Consider the following 22,108-nt stretch of genomic DNA (forward strand, 5'->3'; position numbering starts at 1 on the left):
ATCCAGCCTGGAGTGGGCTCTCTCCAGCACAGCCCCTCCATGAGTTCCCCACTTCTGCAAGGGCAACCCTAACCTTTTTAAGGCCGAGTCCTGAAGAAGGCCAACCATTGTGTTGTGAGGTGTGAAGTGCCAATGCCAGGTGGGGCGGGGCATTCGCGACAGTTCAAGGGCCACATGGAGCATTTCCAGCCATAAGAGTAGATGGCTCACAAACCAGTAACGGTCAAGTGTCATTTCCTTCTTGGTTCTAGAGAGTCACACTGTGATCTTTTTCAATCAGCACTCAAACCTAAGTTCACGGAGGATAGAGGCAGAACACAAAGGGCAGGTGGGACAGACAGAGGGACAAAGCATACATTCTCCTACTCACGAAGCACATGATCAACAATTCACTCCCAAAGCTCCCCTGAATACAAACAGACATCATGTAAGCCTCACAGTAACCATGTGAGGCAAGCACTATTACTCCCATTTTGCAGATGAGTAAACCGAGGCAAAGCACAGTGCAGCAGCCTGCCCAGTAAACGGCCACGATGGAATTGAAGCCCAAGTCAGGCTGACTCCAAAGTCCAGTTATACCATCTCCCAACTTCTCACTTCTTCCATCTGGACGAGGAGGCTGCAAACAGTCACGGTCTGCATGAAACCCGTGATAAACCACTGGGCAACCTAAATACCTTTCAGGAATGACTCTCCTGCAGGTCACAGAGCAAAGTACGTATCAAGTCCTCAGCTGATGGGTAGATTTATTGCCCCTTAGCTATGCTCAGGGAAGGCAGCCCAGGAACTGATGGTTCCCTAGTGAGTCACCCTGAGCTGACTTGAGCGGAAGGGCTGGTCCTGAAGACTGAATCACATAACGGGTACCGCCACCCCAGTCCTTGGCCTAGTGACTTCCTGGGGCTTACAGAAGAAATGGTATCAAATCGGAAACTCTACCAAGCCCTTCTCCCTTCCTAGGTGCACAGGTGTGGACTTCCGACGGGAACTTGGGTTTTAAAAGACAAGTCACTTCTTCTGACCCAAGAACATGGCACATTTCCTGTCTACCAGAGAATTGAACTGGAGACTATGCCCCTCAAACCACACAAGCAGAGTCAGAGTTCCTACTAGATGCACTAATAATCTGGGATTGTATTCTAGGTAACCGAAGAAAATACGAAAAATGAGGGAATTGATGTGAAAACCCGTGTTGCTAATGACTGGTATTACCAGCAGAACACAGGTGCGTGGACCTCATTTACTCAGGAACAGCTTTACCGACCTTCCTGAAGTGGTTCATTCTTCATGTGGGGCATGCTGCTGGTGAAACTAAACAGACTGCTCAGCAGCAAGACAGACGGAAACAAAACTGGATCCAGAATCCAGTGAACCCTGCCAGAGCCGGGCTCCACGGCATTGCTTTGTTTTTCTGGGTCTCCTAAGGTTTCTGCCTTTGACAAGGTCCAAGTGAGACCACCTTTCTATGAGTTATTCTGTGGAAAATATTTGAGTTTTCCTTCTCTGACAGCTTTTGGTCCTATGTGGCTTCTGGCTTTTGCAGGTTTCACCATATGGGGCTGTTGTTACAAAGAAACATCAAAGGAAGATAGAAGATGGCTGTGCCGGGGAGGAGGGTGGCAAGGGGCTGTGTGGGCGTGGGCACGGGGCTGTGTGGGCATGGGCATGGGGCTATGCGGGTGGGGACACAGGGCTGTGTGGGTCGGGGCAGGGGGCTGTGCAGGGCGGGGGCATGGGGCTGGTGATTGTTTTCTTTCACCAAATAGCCCCTCTTGCTATAATAACAGTAATGTGACAATAATAAAAACAAGTGCAATCTAACAATGAAACAAAGCCGAGAAGATAACCACCAGACAAACAGCGCCACGTCTCCCTGTTCAGGTCAGACACCCGGAAGGAAAGATCTGTGATTAAGCCTAGAGAGAGACCCCTGGCTGGCCCAGGCAGAGGGGAACTTCAGCAGCACACCCCATGGCCAGGCTTCTCCACTCGCCAGGCAAAAGCATCCAAGCCCATTTCCAAAAGCCACAAAGGGCCTGGTTCCCACCCCACCCCACCTCGCCCCTCACAAGGGGTCCTCTTCCACGCCCTGCAGGATGAAGAGAACCTATGGCCCTTGGGTAGGAGCGCCAGGAGTCTCTTCCCTTCTGGTCTAAGTCCTGGAGGTGCAGCCCACACACCCACGAATCACAGAGGAGAATGTGTCACTCCACAGAGCTCTTGCAGGAGCTGGTCACAGGGAGATTTCAACCTGTACTGCTGTCCCCAGAATTGCTGGCAGGTTCCTGAACGTCCTCCCTACAGCCAGCAGTCAACAGGAAATGCCTTGGCAAATGGGTTCCTGGAGCAGTTTTTGGTCTCCACAGCTTTGGTTCTTGACACTTGCAAAAGATGGGTAACAGTGCTGGGTCGGGCAGCATGGGGAGGAGGATGCATGGGAATTATGGAGTCAGTTCTGCCCAATACAAATCCTTCCTCTATACTCCTGGTAGATGAACCACCCACGGGGATCAAGAGGCTTGACTTTCTTAAGGGAACTCAGGGAGTGTGCGTACAGCCATGGGGGGCACAGACCCTTCTCACAGCTGAGCCAGGCCCCGAGGGGATGGTAAATGAGGACTCCCATGGAGTTGTTCCCCTCTGGAACATGAAGACAAAGACCATCGCAGTCCCCCAAGAGCATCAAGGCGTCCTGGCAAACTCACAATGGCGCTGTAGGGTACTCGACAAGTTCAAGGGAAACCCAGCATGACCTGTCATCTGTCGGACACTGGCACAAATGTATGTGTATTACTTTTTTCAAGCCACTACTAAGTTGTGGGAGTCTAGGATGGTACAAACATTTAGTGCTCTCAGCTGCTAATCTAAAGGTTGCTGGTTAGAGTCCATCCAGTGGTATGTTGGAAGAAAGGCCTAGGACTCCATTTTGGAAGAACCGGCCAGGGAAACCCTTATGGAGCAGGGTTCTGATGTACATGGGGTCACCCCGAGACCATGAGTGGCACTGACTCAGAGGCAACTGGCTTTCTGGAGCTGGGAGGGCAGTAACACTGAATTGCTGGGAGCTGATTACCTCATAAACAGAACCGTTAGGTATTTCTTGTAGCCTGGACCTCCTTGTGAAAGCAAGGTGCTGTGACCTGAGGGAGGATAAGAGACCCTGCCCCCCAGGGGGGAGACACTCAGACTTATTTCTCTGCAAAAGCCACACACAGCTAAGAATCGTGTTTATACCATGAAAAGCACCCTCTGGTGCAAACTCTCCCACTGCTGTCCCAACAGCCTCAGAGAGCCGGTATCATCACCTCCCGCCCGGGAGAAGCAGAGTGCTGTGTGGGTTACACACCCACGCTCAGCCCAGGTCCCCGCCTCCAAGCCCGGAGCACCATCCCCTCCGCTGGCTCTAAGTCACGAACCCCACATTTCAGAACAACTTCCAAGTACTAAGAATTTAAAAAATGTTTTTTACTTCAACTAGAGTTATACCTGCCTTTTGAAAATGCCTGGGCTAATTTTCCCAACCTGGTGGCATCTCCTTGACCCAGAGACACTGTTTTGTTTCCACAGACGTTTGCTCTCAGTCCAGGAGGACTCCCTTCCCGGTCGGAGCCTGGGGGAGCCGCTGGGCCCACCCGCAGAGCGGCCCTCCCAGTCAGCTGCCCCTCATCTCTCTCTCCAGGTCATCAATCTGTGTTTGTTTTCAAAGGAAGGGTGTGTCAGGGACAAGAGTGGAAATACCTTCATCCACAGGAACAGTAGGAGTGGAGAGAAAATAAACAAGGGAAATGCTCCAGGGCAACGAGGTAAAACCGGGAGAAAGAGGAGCGTGCGCAGCAAGGCGGTGCGTGCGGGGAGAAGACCAGGAAGGAGTGAGCCTCGCGATGAGGAGCTGGCCGAGCCATCGCTGCCACTTCTCCACGGCCATCCTGACCTCCTGGACAGCAGTGCCACCTGCTGCTGGGTAACCAGAACGCGTAAGAGTTGGGGTGTTCGCAGAAGAGATCAGACCAGAAAACAGAGGTGAGCGCAAAGGAGACAGGGACGTGGAAGCCATCAGCTTCCTGAGGAATGCTCCGCTGCCTCCGCCAACCTGCTTTGCTCCCGCTTAGGTTAACCCAGCGACAGTAGGGCCTGAGCCCTGACCCTGCCAGCTGGGCTGGCCCACTGAAGGCTGCCTGTGGAGTTAGGTCTGGAGTTATCATTTTTTACTTAAATTCCCACGTGTGGGACTTTGCGCAATGGGTAAGCCCAAACATCAGAGCAATGAAAATCAAGGCAATTTCCACAGGGCCAGTTTTCAACACTTGTACGTCAAGTCACAGATAATAAGGTTAGAGAGCTGTAATTCTGCTAACCCATAATGCCTCGCCTACCACTTGTCCATCAGTCTGTCATGGCTTGTGTGTTACTGTGATGCTGGAAGCGACTTCACTGATACTTCAAACCCCAGCAGATCACTGGCGGTGGGCGGGTTTCAGCAGTGCTTCCAGACATAGACCAGGAAGGAGGACCTACTTCCTGGACATAGACCAGGAAGGAGCAATCTACTTCTGAAAAGCAACTGGCCAGTGCAGACCTTACGGACAGCAGGGAACACTGTCTGCTAGAGTGCTGGAAGACGGGCCCTCAGGACAGAAGGCACTAAGAACACTGAGGACGAGCTGCCTCCTCACATTAGAGAGGTCTAATGATGTGGATGGAGTAGAGGTTTCAGGATCTTCATTTACTGATGGGGCACAACTCAAAACACGAAAAAACAGGTGCAAACATCCATTAATAATCAGAATATGGAATGTATAAAGCATGAATCTAGGAAAATGGCAAGTTGTCAAAAATGAAATGGGACACAAAAAGATCAATATCCTGGTCATTAGTGAGCTGAAATGGACTGGCATTGGCTGTTTTGAATCAGATAATCATATGGTCTACTATGCTGGGAATGGCAAGTTGAAGTGGAATGGCAAAGGAACATTTCAAGATCTGTCCTGAAGTACGACGTTGTCGGTGATAGGATAATATTCATATGCTTACAAGGAAGACCAGTTAATATGCCTATCATTCAAATTTACGCACCAACCACTAAAGCCAAAGATGACGAAATTGAAGAGTTTTACAAACTTCTGCACTCTGAAATTGATCAAACACATGATCAAGATGCATTAATTATTACTGGTGATTGGAATGGGAAAACTGGAAAGATCAGTAGTTGGAAAACATGGTCTTGGTGATAGAAACACCACCAGAGGTTGCACTGTATCACAGAATTTTGCAAGACCAATGACTTACTCTTTGCAAATACTTTTTTGACAATATACACAGTGACTACAATAAATGAGCCTCATCAGATGGAAAACCCAGGAATCAAATGGACTATATCCATGGAAGGAAACTCTATAAGAAGATCAGTGTCATCAGGCAAAACAAGTCCAGGGTCCAAGTATGGACTGCTCAGATGCAAATTCAAGCTGAAGCTGAAGAAAATTAAAACAAGTCCACAAAAGCCAAAATAAGACCTTGAGTATACACCACCTTAATTTAGAGACCATCTCAAGGGTAGATTTGACACATTAAACACTAATGACTGAAGACCCGACAAGTTGTGGGATGACATCAAGGACCTCATACATGAAGAAAGCAAAAGGTCATTAAAAAGAAAGAAAAGACCAAAATGGGTGTCAGAGAGACTCTGAAACTTGCTCTTTAGCTAAATCTAAAGGAAGAAATGATGAAGTAAAGGATGGGAACATAAGATTTCAAAGGATAGCTCGAGAAGCAAAGTATTTTAATGAAATGTGCAAAGACCCAGAGTTAGAAAATCAAAGGGAAGGACATGCTCAGCACTTCTCAAGCTGAGAGAACGAAAGAAAATATTTATGCCTTAAGTTGTAATATTAACCAAAAGGTCTGTGGTTTAAACCCGCCAGGTGCTCTGCGGGAGAAAGATGAGGCAGTCTCTTTTACAGCCCTGGAAACCCTACAGGGCACTTCTACTCTCTCCTGTAAGGTTGCAATGAGTCGGAATCAACTCAACGGCAGTGGGTCGGATTGGTTTTTGGTTTATAGGCGTAACATAGACCACTGCAGTTAGCATCAAAAGATGAAGAATACACAGGATCACTGTAACAAAAAGTCAACAGTCAATCATTTCAGGAGGCAGCATGTGGTAACGACTGATCACATGGAGGGAAGAAGTCAAAGCTGCATTGAAGGCACTGGCAAAACACAAGGCTCCAGGAATCAACGGCATACCAACTGAGATGTTTCAACAAACGGATGTAATGCTGGAATTGCTCACTTATCTATGCCAAGGAATGTGGAAGACAGCTACTTGGTCAACTAACCGGAAGAGATTCATATTTGTGCCAATTGCAAAGAATGTAGAAATTACTGAAAAATATCATTAACATGACATGCAAGTAAAATCTTGCTGAAGATAATTCAAAAATTGTAGCAGTTTATCTACAGAGAACTGCCAGAAATTCCAGCGATTCAGAAAAGAACACGGAATAAGAGATATCATTGCTTATATCAGACGGCTCTTGGTTGACAGATGTCTACCTGTGTTTTATTGATTATGCAAAGCATTTGACTGTGTGAATCATAACAAATTATGGGTAACACTGTGAAGAATGGGAATTCCAGAATAATTAATTGTGCTCATGCAGAACCTACACATAGACCAGTTGTTCAACAGAATGAGGGGATACTGCAGGGTTTAAAATCAGGAAAGGTGTGCGTCAAGGTTGTATCCTTCCACCATATTTACTCAAACTGTATGCTGAGCAAATAATCCAAGAAGCTGGACTATACGAAGAACACAGCATCAGGACTGGAGAAAGACAGAACCACCTCCATTATGCAGACGACACTACCTTGCCTGCTGACAGTGAAGAGGACTTGAAGCACTTAACTGGTAAAGATCAAAGACTACAGCCTTCAGTATGGGTTATACCTCAACATGCAGAAAACAAAAATCCTTACAACCAGATGAATAAGCAACATCATGATAAATGGAGAAAAGACTGAAGTTATCAAAGATTTCATTTTACTTGTTTCCATAACGCCACTCATAGAAGCAACAGTCAAGGAATCAAAAGATGTATTTGCACTGGGCAAATGTGCTGACAAAGTTCTTTTTAAAGTTTAAAAAGCAAGGATGTCACTTTGAAGACTAAGGTGCGCCTGACCCAAACCGTGGCATTTTCAATCGTCTCATATGCATACAAAAGCTAGACAGTAAATGAGGAAAACTGAAGGACTGATGCCTTTGAACTATGTTGTTGTTGTTATGTGCCATCGAGTCAGACCTGACTCATAGTGACCCCTCCTTGGGTTTCCGAGGCAGTATCGCTACGGAAGCAGATTGCCCAACCTTCCTTCCGAGGAGTGGCTGGTGGGCTTAAACCGCCAGCCTTCTGGTTAGCAGTCAGATGCCTTAGGCACTAGGCTACCAGAGCTCCTGTTCTATGTTGTTGTTGTTGTTATGTGCCGTCGAGTCGGCCCCGACTCATAGCGACCCCTCCTTGGGTTTCCGAGGCAGCATCACTACGGAAGTAGGATTGCCCAACCTTTCTTCCGAGGAGTGGCTGGTGGGTTTGAACCGCTAGCCTTCTGATTAGCAGTCAAGTGCTTTAGCCACTATGCTACCAGAGCTCCTTCCGTTCTATGTTAGTAAAGAATATTGACTATCCCGTGAACTGCTAGAAGAGCAAACAAGTCTTTCCTGGAAGAAGTACGGCCAGAAATGCTCCTTAGAAGCGAGGATGGTGGGACTCTGTCTCATGAACTTTGGAGATGGTATCAGGAGGGACCAGTCCCTGGAGAAGGACATATGCTTGGTAAAGCAGAGGGTCAGAGAAAAAGGGAAGATCCTCAACAAGATGGAGTGACACAGTGGCCGCAGCAGGGGCCAACACAGCAAGGACTGTACGGATGGCCCAGGACTGGGCAGGGTTCTGCTCTGTTGTACACAAGGTCGCTGTGAGTCAGGAGTGACTTGACGGCACCTAACAACAACAAATAATGCCTTTCACTCAAGCCTTTTCCTAGGAGGTTCCCAGGGGATCCCTTGGTGGTTTAGTCTAACACAAACTTACACATTTCTCTGTCAGGACATTCTCGACAAATAGTTTCTCAAAATTTGTCTGAAAAATGTCCAGAAACAGGGAGCTCTCTACCTCACGAAACAGCTCAACCCACTTTTGGCTAGGGATGACAGAAGGTTCTTCACTATGATGGCAAATTTCTCCCATGGAATTTCTACATATTGCTTCAAGTTCTACATCTGGCTGCCACGTCCTTTCCCTTTCCAAACCCTAACACGTTTGAACACAATGACCACGTCTTCCCAAGTCTTCTCCAGCACCTTTAACTTTTCCTCAACTGCCCTGGCCTTTATGATCAACAGCTCCTCCCTAGCACGCTCCAGTGTAAAACACAGACGTCAATGTCCCAAAACAGGCCCAATGACATGGTCTAAGCAGCCTGGAAAATGAGCAGAGGAGGGTCTGGTTGGGGTGGTGGCTAGAACCACTGTTGCTGAATGCAGGAGCACCAGGTGGCATGCAGAGCACTCCGTTCCCTTAGTTACTAACCCTCGTCAAACAATGACGTGGATTTGACTACTGTGGCCTCTTATTTTACAGATGAGAAAACCTGAGGTTCGAGGCATATAAAGGGCTCCCCCAAGCAGCGCTGGGATTCAAACCAGGTCTGACTCCAGGGCTTTCACCTCCAGATCCAGCTCAAGGTCCCATAAGGCTAACAGTTTCCTGAACACTTAGAGAACAATGCAAACAGTTATCAAACAACATCTGTTTCTTCCAAGGTTTTTGTTTAGAACAAAACTGACTTCTGTCGAGTTGGTTCTGACTCATAGCAACCCTTATTGGAAAATGTAAAACTGTTCCCTCCTAGGATTTGAGGCTACAATCTTTACGGAAGCTGACTGCTGCATCTTTCTCCCATGCAGCAGCTGGTAGGTTAGAACCATCAACCTTCTAGTTCGCACCTGAGTGCTTTACCTGCTGTGCCACCAGGACTCCTTTTGTAACAGTGATTCTCAAAGGGGATCTGTGGTCCCTGGGCTCTGCAAGGTCAAAACTATTCTCAGAACAATCTTAAGAAACTGTTGTTCTTTTTTGCTGTGTTGCTATCTGCACAGGCCAATGGCAGGTCCCGTGACGGAACAAATTGAGGCAGCTGTCCTTCTACCCTCAGGTTTTTAAAAAAGCCAATTTCCCTTACCAATGTCTTCAAGAAGCAGTTGAAAAGGACAACTTTTGTTAAATGCTGACCCTTGAGTACAAAGCTTCTCCACATTTTGTATGAAATAGTACGCGTGCAGAAACAATCCTGTGTATCTAAGTACCATGACAGCCTCAAGGAAGAGCCCTTGGGCACTCGGCAGACATTTTTTCAGAAATGAAGGCAGTGAACCTGTCACCTCAAGGGAAACTCTGATGCACCGGCAGGCAATGACGCATCCAAGCTTTCAAACAAAAACTGGAATTTTTAAAAACGTTTAGTAGCCCCTGTGAGCTTGCCAGTTTTCCAATACTAAACGGCTTGGCTGATGAGTATGTTTTTAATAAACGCAACTTTTTAATTATGGAATGAATTGCATCAACATTTAGCAAATCTGCACAACACAGTGAAGCATTATCTTCCAAGTCATCAAAGCCTGAAATTATAAAATCATGCATGAGAAAAAGCACCATTCATAGTGCAAAAGAGACTGGGGGATTTTACTGAAGCAGAGAACACAAAGTTCACTGACAAAGTTTCCAATTCCGCATTGCAACTAACCTTTAGGAAAGGCCCATTTGTTGAGTTTTGGTGAAGCCTCAAAGAATACCTGCAGCTACCTGAAAGGACTACTAAGATACTTCTCTCCCTTCCGGACTACGTAACTGTGTGAACTGATTTTCTTCATATGCTATCACCAAAGCAACGTAACGCAGGAGACTAACCACAGACGCACATATGAAAGCTGTCTCCTATCAAGTCAGACATTAAAGAGACTTGTGAAATGATAAAATGCCACTCTTTGCAATAATTTTTTTTTGGGAGAAACCATTATTTTTCATTAATAAATGCTATTTATGTACATGTAATAGGTTTATTAGTGTTTCAAAATAAATTAGTAAATAACAACATAAATAAATAATAATCCCGCCCCCTCAGTTGTAAATTACAAAATGATAAATATCAGTACACTAAACCCAAACGAGTAACAGCTCTTTGGAATCCTCAGTTTTAAATTGTGTAAAGAAATCAAAACATTTGAGGGCTGCTGTAGGAGAAAACTGAAAAACCAAAACCAAACTCACTGCCGTCGACTTGATCCTGACTCATTGCGACCATTCCTTGGGTTTCCGAGGTGGTATCACTATGGAAGTAGATTGCCCAACCTTCCTTCCGAGGAGTGCCTGGTGGGTTTGAACCGCCAACCTTCTGGTTAACAGTCAAGTGCCTTAGGTACTACGCTACCAGAGCTCCCAGAAAATTAAAAACAGGTTTTAAAGAGGCAAGGGAACTCTGGTAGCATAGTGCCTAAGGCACCTGACTGCTAACCAGAAGGCTGGCAGTTCAAATCCACCAGCCACTCCTTGGAAGGAAGGTTGGGCAATCTACTTCCATAGTGATATCACTCGGAAACCCAAGGAGTGGTCGCTATGAGGCAGGTCCAACTTCACAGCACGTAACAGCAACAGAGGCAGAGTGGATAGGAGACTGCCATCTAGTGGAGGAAACAGTTACGACACCAATATGTCCGCTAACAAAAATCCACTGTAGGGACCTGTCCTAGTCTTGGAAACTTCATACACTTAAGGCAGTATGTAACTTCATACACTTACACTTCATACACTTACACTTCATACCAGCGACATGCTCCAAAGTATCCAAAATATTGTTAAATACCAATCACAATAAAACTGAAATGTGCCAGAAAGTTTCTGGGACAGAGGTGGCAGAGGGGCTAGAGACAGACGCCATGTAAACCCGGTCTGACCCACACTAGGCAGGCGGGGAAGCCAGGGAGGGACAGCACGAGGGCAAGGACGTCACAGAAACCCGTGCTGGGGACTACCTGCGGCCCTTGGAGAGGCCACATGACCTTTCACTATGCCCCTGGCGGGCCTTTGGCGGCCACTGGGACCACGAACATGTGAGCTAGTGGGCTGCCTGCGGCTCTCCATGAGTCAAGTTGCTTTCGGGCTGCATTTGCTGTGTTCTCATTCAGAGGGCTCCTCAAAAGTAACAGAAATTGTTCCACGTAAAGTTTCCTTTCCACATTCAGACTCAAAACTCAAATGGCTGACATGGTCCAATAAAGCACACCAGGCAAGAAGCAAACATAAAAGACAAGTCATTCCAACCGTGACAGGAGGTTCCGAAAGGGGAAGCTGAGTGCAACGTTCGCACACCTCCCAGCTATATTTTGTTTTCCCCAGCTTGTTCCACTGCTCCCAGACAGAGCAGTGGTACCTCTTTTTGTTTGTCATGTGGCCACTCCCTCATAACCATGCTCTTGCCAGGGGATTTACCGTTGGGCTTGCTGCATTTGTCCAGGGACTACTGCAGAGGTGAAGTGCATGTTCCCTGCTCTCCAGCCCGCCTCCCAGGAGGCTGTCCAGCCCTGGCCGAAAGCAGGCAGCTGTGCACTTTATGCCTCCAGGCCCTAAGCCACCTCCTCTCCCCAGCAACTGAAGCCCCAGACTGGGTCACACGGAGTGGCTCCCCTGGCTTGCGGGGGTGGGCAGACTAAGGCCCAGGTACTAAGAGTAAGGATACTAACACTGCTGACTGGTTTCCTTTCTGCAAACCAGAGCCAAGCTGTGACGGCCCAGAATGATGCCACGGGTCTGCCCCACGCCCTCTTGCTAGGAAGGCTTGGACAAGTTCTGGGGCCTGGGATCCTCACTTGGTGCAGAGAGGAGACTGCATGTGCAGTTCCCAGAGGAACTTTCTCCTGCACGTGTTGCTGCCAAGCCTTTGCTCTTGGTAAAACGTGCTCTCCTCTGCATCACCCACAGCCTTTGACCAGCTTGAGTCAACGGCTGTGCACAGTGCACTCCATTGTAGGGCACACCCTTGTTTGGACAACAATCTGACACCATTTTCCTAAATTCCACCAGGCCACCTTGAAGGTTTCCCTTGGCTTCAAAGTGGTTTTTAATGACAAGCTTGGTCCCTATTCCCCCAGGGTAATGAAGTTAGTCTTCTTCCCCTAGATAGCATTTCCTCCTTAAGCACACTCTCCTGGGCCCTGGTACACAGTGCAGCAATCCTACCCAACCCAAAGGGGTCTGAACCTCCATCCCAACAGGGCCAGCAACGGGTGACAGAAAACACCGCTAATTACTCACAGCTGCTACCACGACAGGAATAGATGAAACAGTATATTGTTTCAAGAAAGACCATTTGGCACAGCTTACCTGAGAATGGGAGGGCACGCCCTGGGAGACAAGGGTGCTCAGCGCCCACTGCTGGGGGAGAGGCCTCATTGCAGCTGACTCTCCTGTGGCCCTTCTTCACTTCTGGAAGACTAAGGAGAACCCAGAGGGTGCAAGGCCGCCCTATGGCTTCCCAGCAGATTCTAGAAACAGTCCTACCTCTAACCACAGGGGCAGGGGCCCCACAAAGCCCCACCTGGGATGCCAGGGCAGGTGGGCCACTGGACTTAGCCTGGCCTCTCCTTTCTACTCTGAGCTCTGGCACCAGCTGCAGGGCTGGAACCCCAATCTGCCTTGGGATTACTCATCGCTGGGTGGGCTCCTTCTTTATAAGGCTGGGTTCTCCCAGATGATTTGTACAGGGTTGCACAGCGTGTTAGCGGGACAAATCTTGACCAGACATATGAACTGCACCATCGTGTTAAAACACCTTGTTCATACATCCACCCACCCACCTACTGCAGCCAACACCAAATACCTTCGGGTCATCAGCCTCAGGTTTTTCAGTCTCTGAATCGTCATCTTCCTACAAGACAAAGAATTTATAGCATTAAGCTTAAAGGAGTAGCCTGAGCGTTCTCACATACACAATTAGGGTTGGTACAAGCAGCCCAGCTACCCAGCCTCAGTGGCCCTGCCAAGAACCCCTCCCTTAGCATGCGGCCTGGAGAGAGAGAGCGAGAGAAGGGAGGGAGATGATCGGAAGAAAGAACATCAGCATCTCAAACTCAACAGCCATGCCAGGGGTGCCACAGTCCCCACTAATGAAGACACCCATGTAGTTGAAAATCCGATCCATTCAGAAGGGGAAAGGCTGCTTCCGAAAGAGTGGGACCAGCCTTACGGGATAAAACAGGCAGAGTGTCACTGAAATGTCAGGTATAAACCAGGATTATGAACCTTTTTTCCCTTCTTTGCTTTTCATACCCACAAATATATCAGACTTAGTTGTGTGTGGTCCTCCCCACCCCACATGATATCACTCACCACTACTGGGAGTCACACACAATCATACTTCAATACCTCAACCCAGCAGCCTGTGCCGACATGAACAGCGTGAAGGAAGGCACCAAACGACCAGGGTTCATGACCCCGGAAACGCAGGGCCAAAGGGCAATGCCCAGTCTCTCCAGTGTGTGGTTCAAAGGGCTCTGCCCACCACCCAAGCTCTGGCAAAACTGCCCCTGACCCATTCTGTGCAGACTCAGGCCTTATTCAAATGAGGCTGTCAGACACAAATCACCGTGTGGGAAGGGCCCTTTCTATGGCATGCACTGGCTACAGTCAACCACTCGAAAAATAAAAGATCCAAACCCAACCCACTGCTGTCAAGTCAAGTCTCACTCATAATGAACCTAGAAGACAGAGTAGAACTGCCCCATAGGGTTTCCAAGGCTGTAACATTTACGGGAGCAGAACGTCACATCTTTCTCCCACAGGGTAGCTGGTGGGTTCGAAGTGCCAACCTTTTGGTTAGCAGCTGAGTACATTAACCACTGCACCATCAGGGACCACAACTTCACTGATCATTAGAGCTAATGCTATGAACATCAAAGACCAGGAACAGAAGCTGGACCAGCCACCCTGCTAGCTAGCTACGTCCATGTTCACATCTGCTACCAGAACACTCCTAATGCCCAGGAGTCTTTTAACTAACATGCAGAAACAAATGACATTTCATTTGAAACTGCTATTTTCAGATGAGCTACACTTTAACCCAAACATTAAACAGCACTCCAGGTACCAACAGAAACGCCATATAGAGACGTGAATAAACTATGCTGATACTGTCATCGAAGGTGCTGGGGAACCAAAGGTTTTAAATACAATCTCCATAATCCTCTTAAAATAAAACCAATCGTGACAAAACAACATCACAGGTGGAGCGCGGCCAAATACAGCCACGCTTCAGAATGTCTGTATTTGGATGTGATAGGAGGATTTCACCCAAATAGAAAACAAAGCTTAAACATGGATGAAAATTCTAAGCAAGGCAAATACAGAGCAACACTTCAAAAACACACACCATGCAGACTTCTTAGAATGAGTAATTACAGATGTCAAAGCAGCATGTATACTCCTGAGAAAAGCCAGGGAAAGAAAGCAACTTGCTAAGTTTTCTGAACAACTTCAATCAATTCTGAACTATCAGCAGTAATGGATGGCACAAGCTATCTCCCAAGAGAACATAAAATATAAAGACCTATTTGCTTTATTTGGAAAGCTTTCAGGCAACATTTAAGTATCAGAACACAACACTGTTTCAAACAAATAGTAAGTAGCACTATTTCCACCAAAGCTGATGCTAAGTGGGCAGTCTAGTACATCAGTAGCTTTGTAGGCCTGTTTGCTAAGCACCAGCCTCAGATTGTCTTGCTCTTTCTTCAAACGTTTAAATTCCAGCTTATGTTGCTCAGGTGATTGTGTATCTAAAGTCTTTCTTGCCAATAAAGCACAAGTTTCCTTTGTTAGCACTAGGCAAGACCTGTGATCAGGAATCAAAGGCACCCTGATAAAAGGTGCCAAATAAAATGTCAAGAAAGAAGTGAGGAAAGGTCAACGTGAGTGAAAACAAAGTCATTTTCTTTTATAACCTTTTTGATAAACCGAAAGATCTGAGTGAGCTCCAACCAACATTAAAAATATTAAGAGTCGACTGCAGATATAAACAATACATTGATCTGGAGGAATGCACTGTTGCAAATGGAATAAATTATCTCAACAGGGAAAACCAACACAAACACCCACTGATATCTGGGTTAAACAGAACAGCCCACTACTTTTCTCCTCTAGACTTCAATTCAAAGATGAATATAAAATGGCCCAGGTATTTTATTTCTTCAACTGATACCAAAAATTATGTGTGGCTGAGAGCTGGGCATGGGAGGATGAAACGAGCCATGAAATGGAAGCACGAGGACAGTTCAAAAATCTCTGACAAGCAGAGTGGTGCTTTGAGTGGCTCTGGGTTTGGGGAGATTTACCTACCGACTGTTTGCTGTTTTCATCATCTTCCTCTTCATAACCATCTTCATCCCCCCCGAGGCGAGAAAAGTCATCTTCTCCATAGGCTTCAGATACCAATCCACCTTTCTCCTCTGAAAGAGAGGAAAAGAGGAAAATTAATGGGAAAAAAATGTAAGAAAATTCTCAGTGACTTGAGAGGCTAGGACCAACTCTGAAGAAAATAAAACTAAAACCAAACCTACTGCCACCGAGTCAATCCCAACTCATAGCAACCCTACAGGACACAGCAGAACTGCCCCATAGGGTTTCCAAGGCTGGACATCTGTATGGAAGCAGATAGCCTCATCTTTCTCCCATGGAGTGGCTGGTGGGTTAGAACTGCCAACCTTTTGGTTAACAGCTGAATGCTTTAACCACTGCACCACCATCTCAAGTAACTGTAGATCTAGATTTGGCCCTTGGCAAGGCTACAATTTAGTAGCTGAGCAGAGAAGAAAAAGTAAGTACTAAACATAAACATTTGTAATGCTTTTCAGTCTGTGCATTACGCCAACTGATGTCTCCCCTTCTCTGATTATAGCTCTTGAACACCTCTTTTGACATGCATATCTCTACTTTCTATCAGTCACTTGTCTTCTCCTGTAAGACAGACACTGTCTTTCTCACTTCTGTGTGAACCCTCCAGGAACAGGACCTTCACCACAGGGCATTCCATGGAATCCTCAATCATACCTCCTTGGGAAGCAAAATCTTGTCCTATGTCTAAAACAAAGCAAAAACCTATATGTTACTGAGAAACCATTAGAGAACCTCCTCACTGGACAAGATCACACACAACAACAAAATGTGAGAGGAGCTAACCTATTTCACAATGGGCTCAAACATACCAAAGCTCATGAAGATGGCTCAGGGCTGGACAACGTTTTGCACCTCACGTCACCAACTCTACGGCAACCAACAACAACTTATGCCAACCCTCTTCACTTTCCAGATGAAGAAACTAGGGCTCAGGCACGTTAGGCAACTGGTTCTCCAGCTCCTGTTCTCTAACAGTATGATTCTCAGCTTAGGCAGAGCAACACAATCACTAGTGAGCTTTAAAGAACTCACAAAGCAAGGCATTCACAAAGAGCCAGATCCTACCCCACAGCTACAGAATTAGATACTTCACAGTAGAGATCAGATGTATGTATTTCATAAGCTCCAAGATGTGACACATTAATTAAAAATTACTAATTTAACACAGTTTGGAAAGGAATGCTAAGAGAACCATGGTCTGCTAAAAAGACCAACAAGTCTGTCCTGGAAGAAGTGCAGCCGGAATGCTCCTTGGAAGAGAGAACGGCCAGACTTTGTCTCACCTACTTTGGTCATGTTGTCAAAAGGGACCATTCCCTGAACAAGGACATCATGCTTGTAAAGTGGAGGGTCAGAGAAAAAGGGGAAGGCCCTCAACGAAATGGGCAGACACAGTGGCTACAACGATGGGCTCAGGGATAGCAAGGATGGTGAGGCTGGCACAAGACCGGGCAGTGTTTCGTTCTGCTGTGCATAGGGTCGCTGTGAGTTGGAGACGACTCCACGGCACCTAACAACAACACAACAACAATTTAACAAGACACAATCTTTATCTCCCTCGATGTATGTTTACTTATGGCTTTCTCCCATCAAACGACGAGCCTGGAGGGAATAAGGAGTAGTTCCATAGCCTCGGATCCCTCTCCCACTCTGTCCACCCCTCTGCTCAACATGATGTCCCGAACAAAAAAGATTTGCAACAAGTTTCGGCAGAATATGCTTATCAACGAAAGCAGATGGTTCGCTCCTACTCCAGAGCCTCAGACGCTTTGTCCCGCACAACACCCCACGGTTTGGGGCTCTGGGGCTCGATACTTGGGTCACAAAGACCATCTTTTCTCCTCCCACTCCGCTAGGGCAGACACCGATTCTCCCTTCCCACTCAGGCCTCACCAGCCGCGCTGCCTGCTGTTTCGAGTCCACCTTCGCCGTCAGACTCAGGCTCTGAATCCTCCGCGTAAACTGCCAGAGACGACAGAACATTCTTCTTCCCCGCCATCTTATTCCCACAGGACCGGCGCGGCTCACTTCTATGACTCAAAGAAGCCGACTTCGGTATGGAAAGGAGACTTCTTCCGGATCCCAGGAGACCTTGCGCTTGTTACAGACCAGGAACCAATCAAAACGCCACTCCTGCGCCTGGCCCTGCCCCTCGCGCTAACGGTCTCGTTACGTAGTGATTGTGCGACGGATATAAGGTTGTGTGGGGATTTTCCAGCACCCTGAGTACCCTGCTGTTAGGCTTCCGAGGGTTGGGGTTGGCGTTTGTGAGACTTCGAGTAGTTCCTGAGTCAGCAGGCAGCGACAGCCCGGCTGGAGCCCTTCTGTCCCGGGCGGCCCACGGCCGGCGCTGATATCTTGGGGTGAGGGGAAGGAGGCCTCGTTGGAAAAAGGGAAAAAAGCGGATCTGGGGCTCAGAGGAGCAAGAGGAAAGAGCTCTTCTTTGAGGCGTGGGAGGAAGGGGTTAGGGGCCTGGGGAGAAGCATGGTCATGATGGTACTTATCAAAGAAGGAGCAGAAGACTCCCCAGTCTCCAAACTATTCCGAAAATATTCGTATTTTTTTCCAGCTCTGAGCTACACTGTGGCCTGGGATGGTTCCATTTTTAAAATTTTCACTGAGCGTGAAAGCGGAGATGTTAATTACTATACTCAGGAATGTTAATCGCCCGCCGCTATATCGTTTGAGTATATGACTTTAATGTAAGCCCGCCCCTTGCTTTCAAGTGGATTCCGACACATAACGAGCCTAGACGATAGAGTAGAACCGCCCCACAGGGTTTCCAGGGCTGTCTCTGTAGGAAACCGACTGCCACATCTTCTGCAGAGCGGCTGATGGGGCCAAACCGTCAACCTTTCGGTTGGCAGCTGAGTGCTTTAAGCACTGCTACACTAGGGCTTGTTAGTGTAATGGAACAAATTTATACTCAGAAAAGTAGGCTGCGTATTTAAAGCATAACGGAGGGTTTTTGTGGCAATCATGATCATCACATTTGCCTTAACTTTTGGCCACTGTCTCTCACCAAGATGAGCACCCACCCTTCCTCCTTTACCTTGGGCCCCGAACGGCGAGTCCGGAGCACGTTGAAGAAGGTCTTTGGGTTTGACTCTTTTAAGACACCTTTACAGGAGAGTGCGACCATGGCTGTAGTGAAAGGTAACATTACCAAGCTACCTGCGTTTCACTTTATGTTGGCTATCTTGTAGCACTGTAAGGAACACCCTCTTCCTCACCCTGCCTGCCTCCCCCTCCTCGGTTCATAAGTGTATTTGGAAATCTCGTAGACTGGTCACCCACAGCATGCCATCTTATTGGCAGAGCCACACCGGGTGTTCTGGTTCTTTCCTTTCATAGCCAGAGCTACAGATTGTGTTTGGAAACCGTTCCTAGATTCCCATTCTTGTTCCTTTGTGTGTAGGCCAATGTGAATAGCCCACTTCATACACTGACCTGGGTAATCTCCTTGCTGAAGAGTGAATGGCCTGGGCTCCAGAGGGGAAAAAAACAGACAGCAAAACCACTGCCATCGAGTCGATTCCGATTCATAGCAACCCCATTGGGTTTCTGAGGCGGTAAATCTTTATGGAAGCAGATTGCCCAGTCATGCTTCTGTGGAGTGGCTGGTGGATTTGAACCACCAGAGAGGAAGAGGAATAGTAATAATACTGTGAATACGACATATGGTGACAAGTGGAGGTTGTTGAGAGAGGGTCATCAGTGTTAATGTTGTTGTGTGCCATCATGTCTATTCTAACTCATAGTGATCCTATAGGACAGCACAGAACTTCCCCATAGGTTTTCCTAGTATGTGATCTATGGGAACACATCTCTAGGACTTCCCTCCCAGAGAGTGGCTAGATGGGTTCAAGCTGTCCACCTTTTGGTTAACAGCCAACTGCTTAAGCATTGCATCACCAGAGCTCCTAGTGTTAATATTGGTGATATATTTATCAACAAAGGCCCCTAAGTGCTGTGCTTCCATTGTCTGCCCGGATCTGTCCATTCATCCAGCAGTATTCTGCTTCCATGGTTGTTTAGTTCAATCATCTGTTTCCCAGCAGACTCAGATTTTTTACTCTCAGTTGTTACTGTCATTACCAGAGATAGTTGTGTGTTTAAGCTGTGCACATTCTAAATCTCCCAGGATCACTGTCCTTTTCACATACCCACTTTCATAGAAAGGACAGCAAGAGAATTAATATTATACTGAGACCCTCCCATGTGCCATACTCTCCACTAGGTGGCTTTCCTATGTTCTCTTTAATGTTAAATAACTTTGATGCAGGAGAAGGCAAGAAGTGTTAAGCTGTTGCTCGTGTCTTGGGTTTTTGCAGGTGACAAGGATGTCTTTGTGTGCATGCCCACAGGGGCAGGAAAGTCCCTCTGCTATCAGCTCCCTGCCTTATTGGCCAAAGGCATCACCATCGTCATTTCTCCTCTCATTGCTCTGATTCAGGTGAGGCTTCAGGGGATGGAGATGGTAGCCAGAAAAGACTAGGACCAGGTTTCTGATAGCTGGCAATTTCACTTCTCCTTTATTTGAGCTGTTGTCTCCCATTTTCTCTGATTTGCCTACTGTACCCTCTGTAACGGCTTTCCGAGTTACCCAAATGTGAGTTTCTCTGTCAGCGCCTGTCACTGGGTGAGCTCTGTGTTTTGATGGACCTCACCCTCCTTTGTTCCTCTGTGTCCAGAGGGAGATGGCACAGTATCTGTACACGCATACACAGTCACTGTCGTATGTACACACATGTGCATGCATGATGCTGGGATAAGAGATGCAGTTAGATGACAGAGAGCTGAGTTGATGGAGAGAACCCCTCATGTCTGCTCGCTTCTGCAGGGGCACAGGGATGTGAGGCAGAAACAAACAGGAAACTGACTGGGACCTAGGTAGCATCTGCTTTGTCCATCTGGCTGTATTTAAGGCCTGCAGATAGGCTAGTAGGGTCAGAATTGAGGAAGTGTGGCACTGTAGTTGAAGGCCATCCACCATGACGGCAGGGAGATCAGGACCAAGAAGAACAAGAAAAATACTCAGTGTTTATCAGGTCTTAGACGTTGTGTTAGGTCTTCTACATACATTATTTTATTTACTCCTTGTATTGATCCTATTAGGTGATAGCTATTTTTATTCTCAGGGGAAAAAGAGAAAGAAAGAGAAAACTGAGTCTCAGAGATTTGTCATTGTATGCCATCAAGTTGGTCCTGACTCGTAGCAACCCCACATGCAGAGTAAAACTGCCCCGTAGGGTTTCCTAGGCTGTAGTCTTTATGGGAGCAGACCACCAGGCCTTTTCTCCTGTGAAGTGTCTGGTGGGCTCGAGCTGTGACGTTTAAGTTAGCAGACGAGCACTTAACCACTGTGCCACCAGGTTTAGAAGCAGCCAAAGTGCACGTGGCGATGATGTGAGCCAGGATTAAATCCAGGAGTGTGGGGCTCCGGAGCTGCTGCAGCCGTGTCACATTCTGTGTTCCTTTAATTCACAGAGAAGCTGTGCTGGAGGGTGGGGGAAGCTGTAATGGGGAAATGCCCCAGGGCATCCCAGTGACTTCTGGCACTGAGTCCTAAGGGTCAACTACAGTTCTGTCTGTGACCTGTCTCCCGTCTGCCCTCAGGACCAGGTGGACCACTTGCTGGCCCTGAAGGTCCCTGTGGGCTCCCTGAACTCAAAACTCTCGGCGCAGGAGAAGAAGGAGCTGCTCTCTGACCTGGAACAAGAAAAGCCCCAGACCAGACTTCTGTACATCACCCCTGAGATGGCCGCGTCCTCCTCCTTCCAGCCCACCCTCAACTCCCTCCTTTCCCGCCACCTGCTCTCCTACTTGGTAGTGGATGAAGCGCACTGTGTTTCCCAGTGGGGGCATGACTTCCGTCCTGACTACTTGCGTCTGGGCGCCCTGCGCTCCCGCCTGTCACACACCCCATGTGTGGCTCTGACCGCCACAGCCACCCCACAGGTCCAGGAGGATGTGTTTGCTGCCCTGCACCTGAAGCCTCCAGTAGCCACTTTTAAGACTCCCTGCTTCCGGGCCAACCTCTTCTATGATGTGCAGTTCAAGGAATTGCTCTCTGACCCGTACGAGAACCTAAAGGACTTCTGCCTTAAGGCTCTCGGGCAAAAGGCTGATAAAGGGGTGAGGCACTGAGGTTGGGGGGCCAAGATGCATCTAGGGCTGGGTGCTGTCTGCTTTTCATTTTCTGGTTTACTTAACCAGGACTAGCCAAAGCTGCTTAAAATTCTCGCACTACGAGAGTGGTCCCCTTTGCTTTCTGGCATTGTTCCCCTTACTGGGGTTCCCTTGTTCTGGAGCCTTCTGTGGAAAGGAAGCCAGCCCCTCTGTGTGAGGCCCTGACAGACTGATACAAGGGTTGGAGGGGAGGAGGCAGGGAGTTAATAGGTTGCATGCTGAACTGGTTTGGTTCTGCCTTGTTAGAAAATGGCAGAGCCCTCCTGGTGTGCTGCCTCTGAGGACTCTGCTGAGGCTGACTAGAGGAAGAGTGTATGGCTTCTTTTGAGGCAGATTGAGCTATAACAAGGAGCCCTGGGTGGCATGGTGGATAAACACTTGACTACTAACTGAAAGGTTGGTGGTTCAAACCC

General features: G+C 47.6%; 2 protein-coding genes across 2 annotated transcripts in view; one reads left to right on the forward strand and one right to left on the reverse strand.

Annotated features, from left to right (window-relative positions):
- Positions 1-17,502, reverse strand: part of LOC103213885 (SAP30 binding protein) — a 40,453-nt gene extending 22,951 nt beyond the window's left edge. The window contains exons 1-3 of the mRNA XM_042783562.1: positions 17,397-17,502; positions 15,447-15,556; positions 12,937-12,984 (exon numbers count right to left, since the gene is read on the reverse strand). Of these exons, the coding sequence (XP_042639496.1) occupies positions 12,937-12,984; positions 15,447-15,556; positions 17,397-17,502 (264 nt within the window). The remainder of the gene's footprint in view (positions 1-12,936; positions 12,985-15,446; positions 15,557-17,396) is intronic.
- A 991-nt stretch (positions 17,503-18,493) lies between these two features.
- The window catches only part of RECQL5 (RecQ like helicase 5), a 34,333-nt gene continuing 30,718 nt past the window's right edge, over positions 18,494-22,108 (forward strand). Inside the window, exons 1-3 of the mRNA XM_007959865.2 lie at positions 18,494-18,659; positions 19,838-19,959; positions 21,123-21,641. Coding sequence (XP_007958056.1) covers positions 18,530-18,659; positions 19,838-19,959; positions 21,123-21,641 — 771 coding nt within the window. The 5' untranslated portion in view covers positions 18,494-18,529. The remainder of the gene's footprint in view (positions 18,660-19,837; positions 19,960-21,122; positions 21,642-22,108) is intronic.

Source organism: Orycteropus afer, unplaced genomic scaffold (assembly GCF_000298275.1).
Source record: "Orycteropus afer afer isolate SDZICR_OR568_19922 unplaced genomic scaffold, OryAfe1.0 scaffold00018, whole genome shotgun sequence".
Lineage (NCBI taxonomy): Eukaryota > Metazoa > Chordata > Mammalia > Tubulidentata > Orycteropodidae > Orycteropus > Orycteropus afer.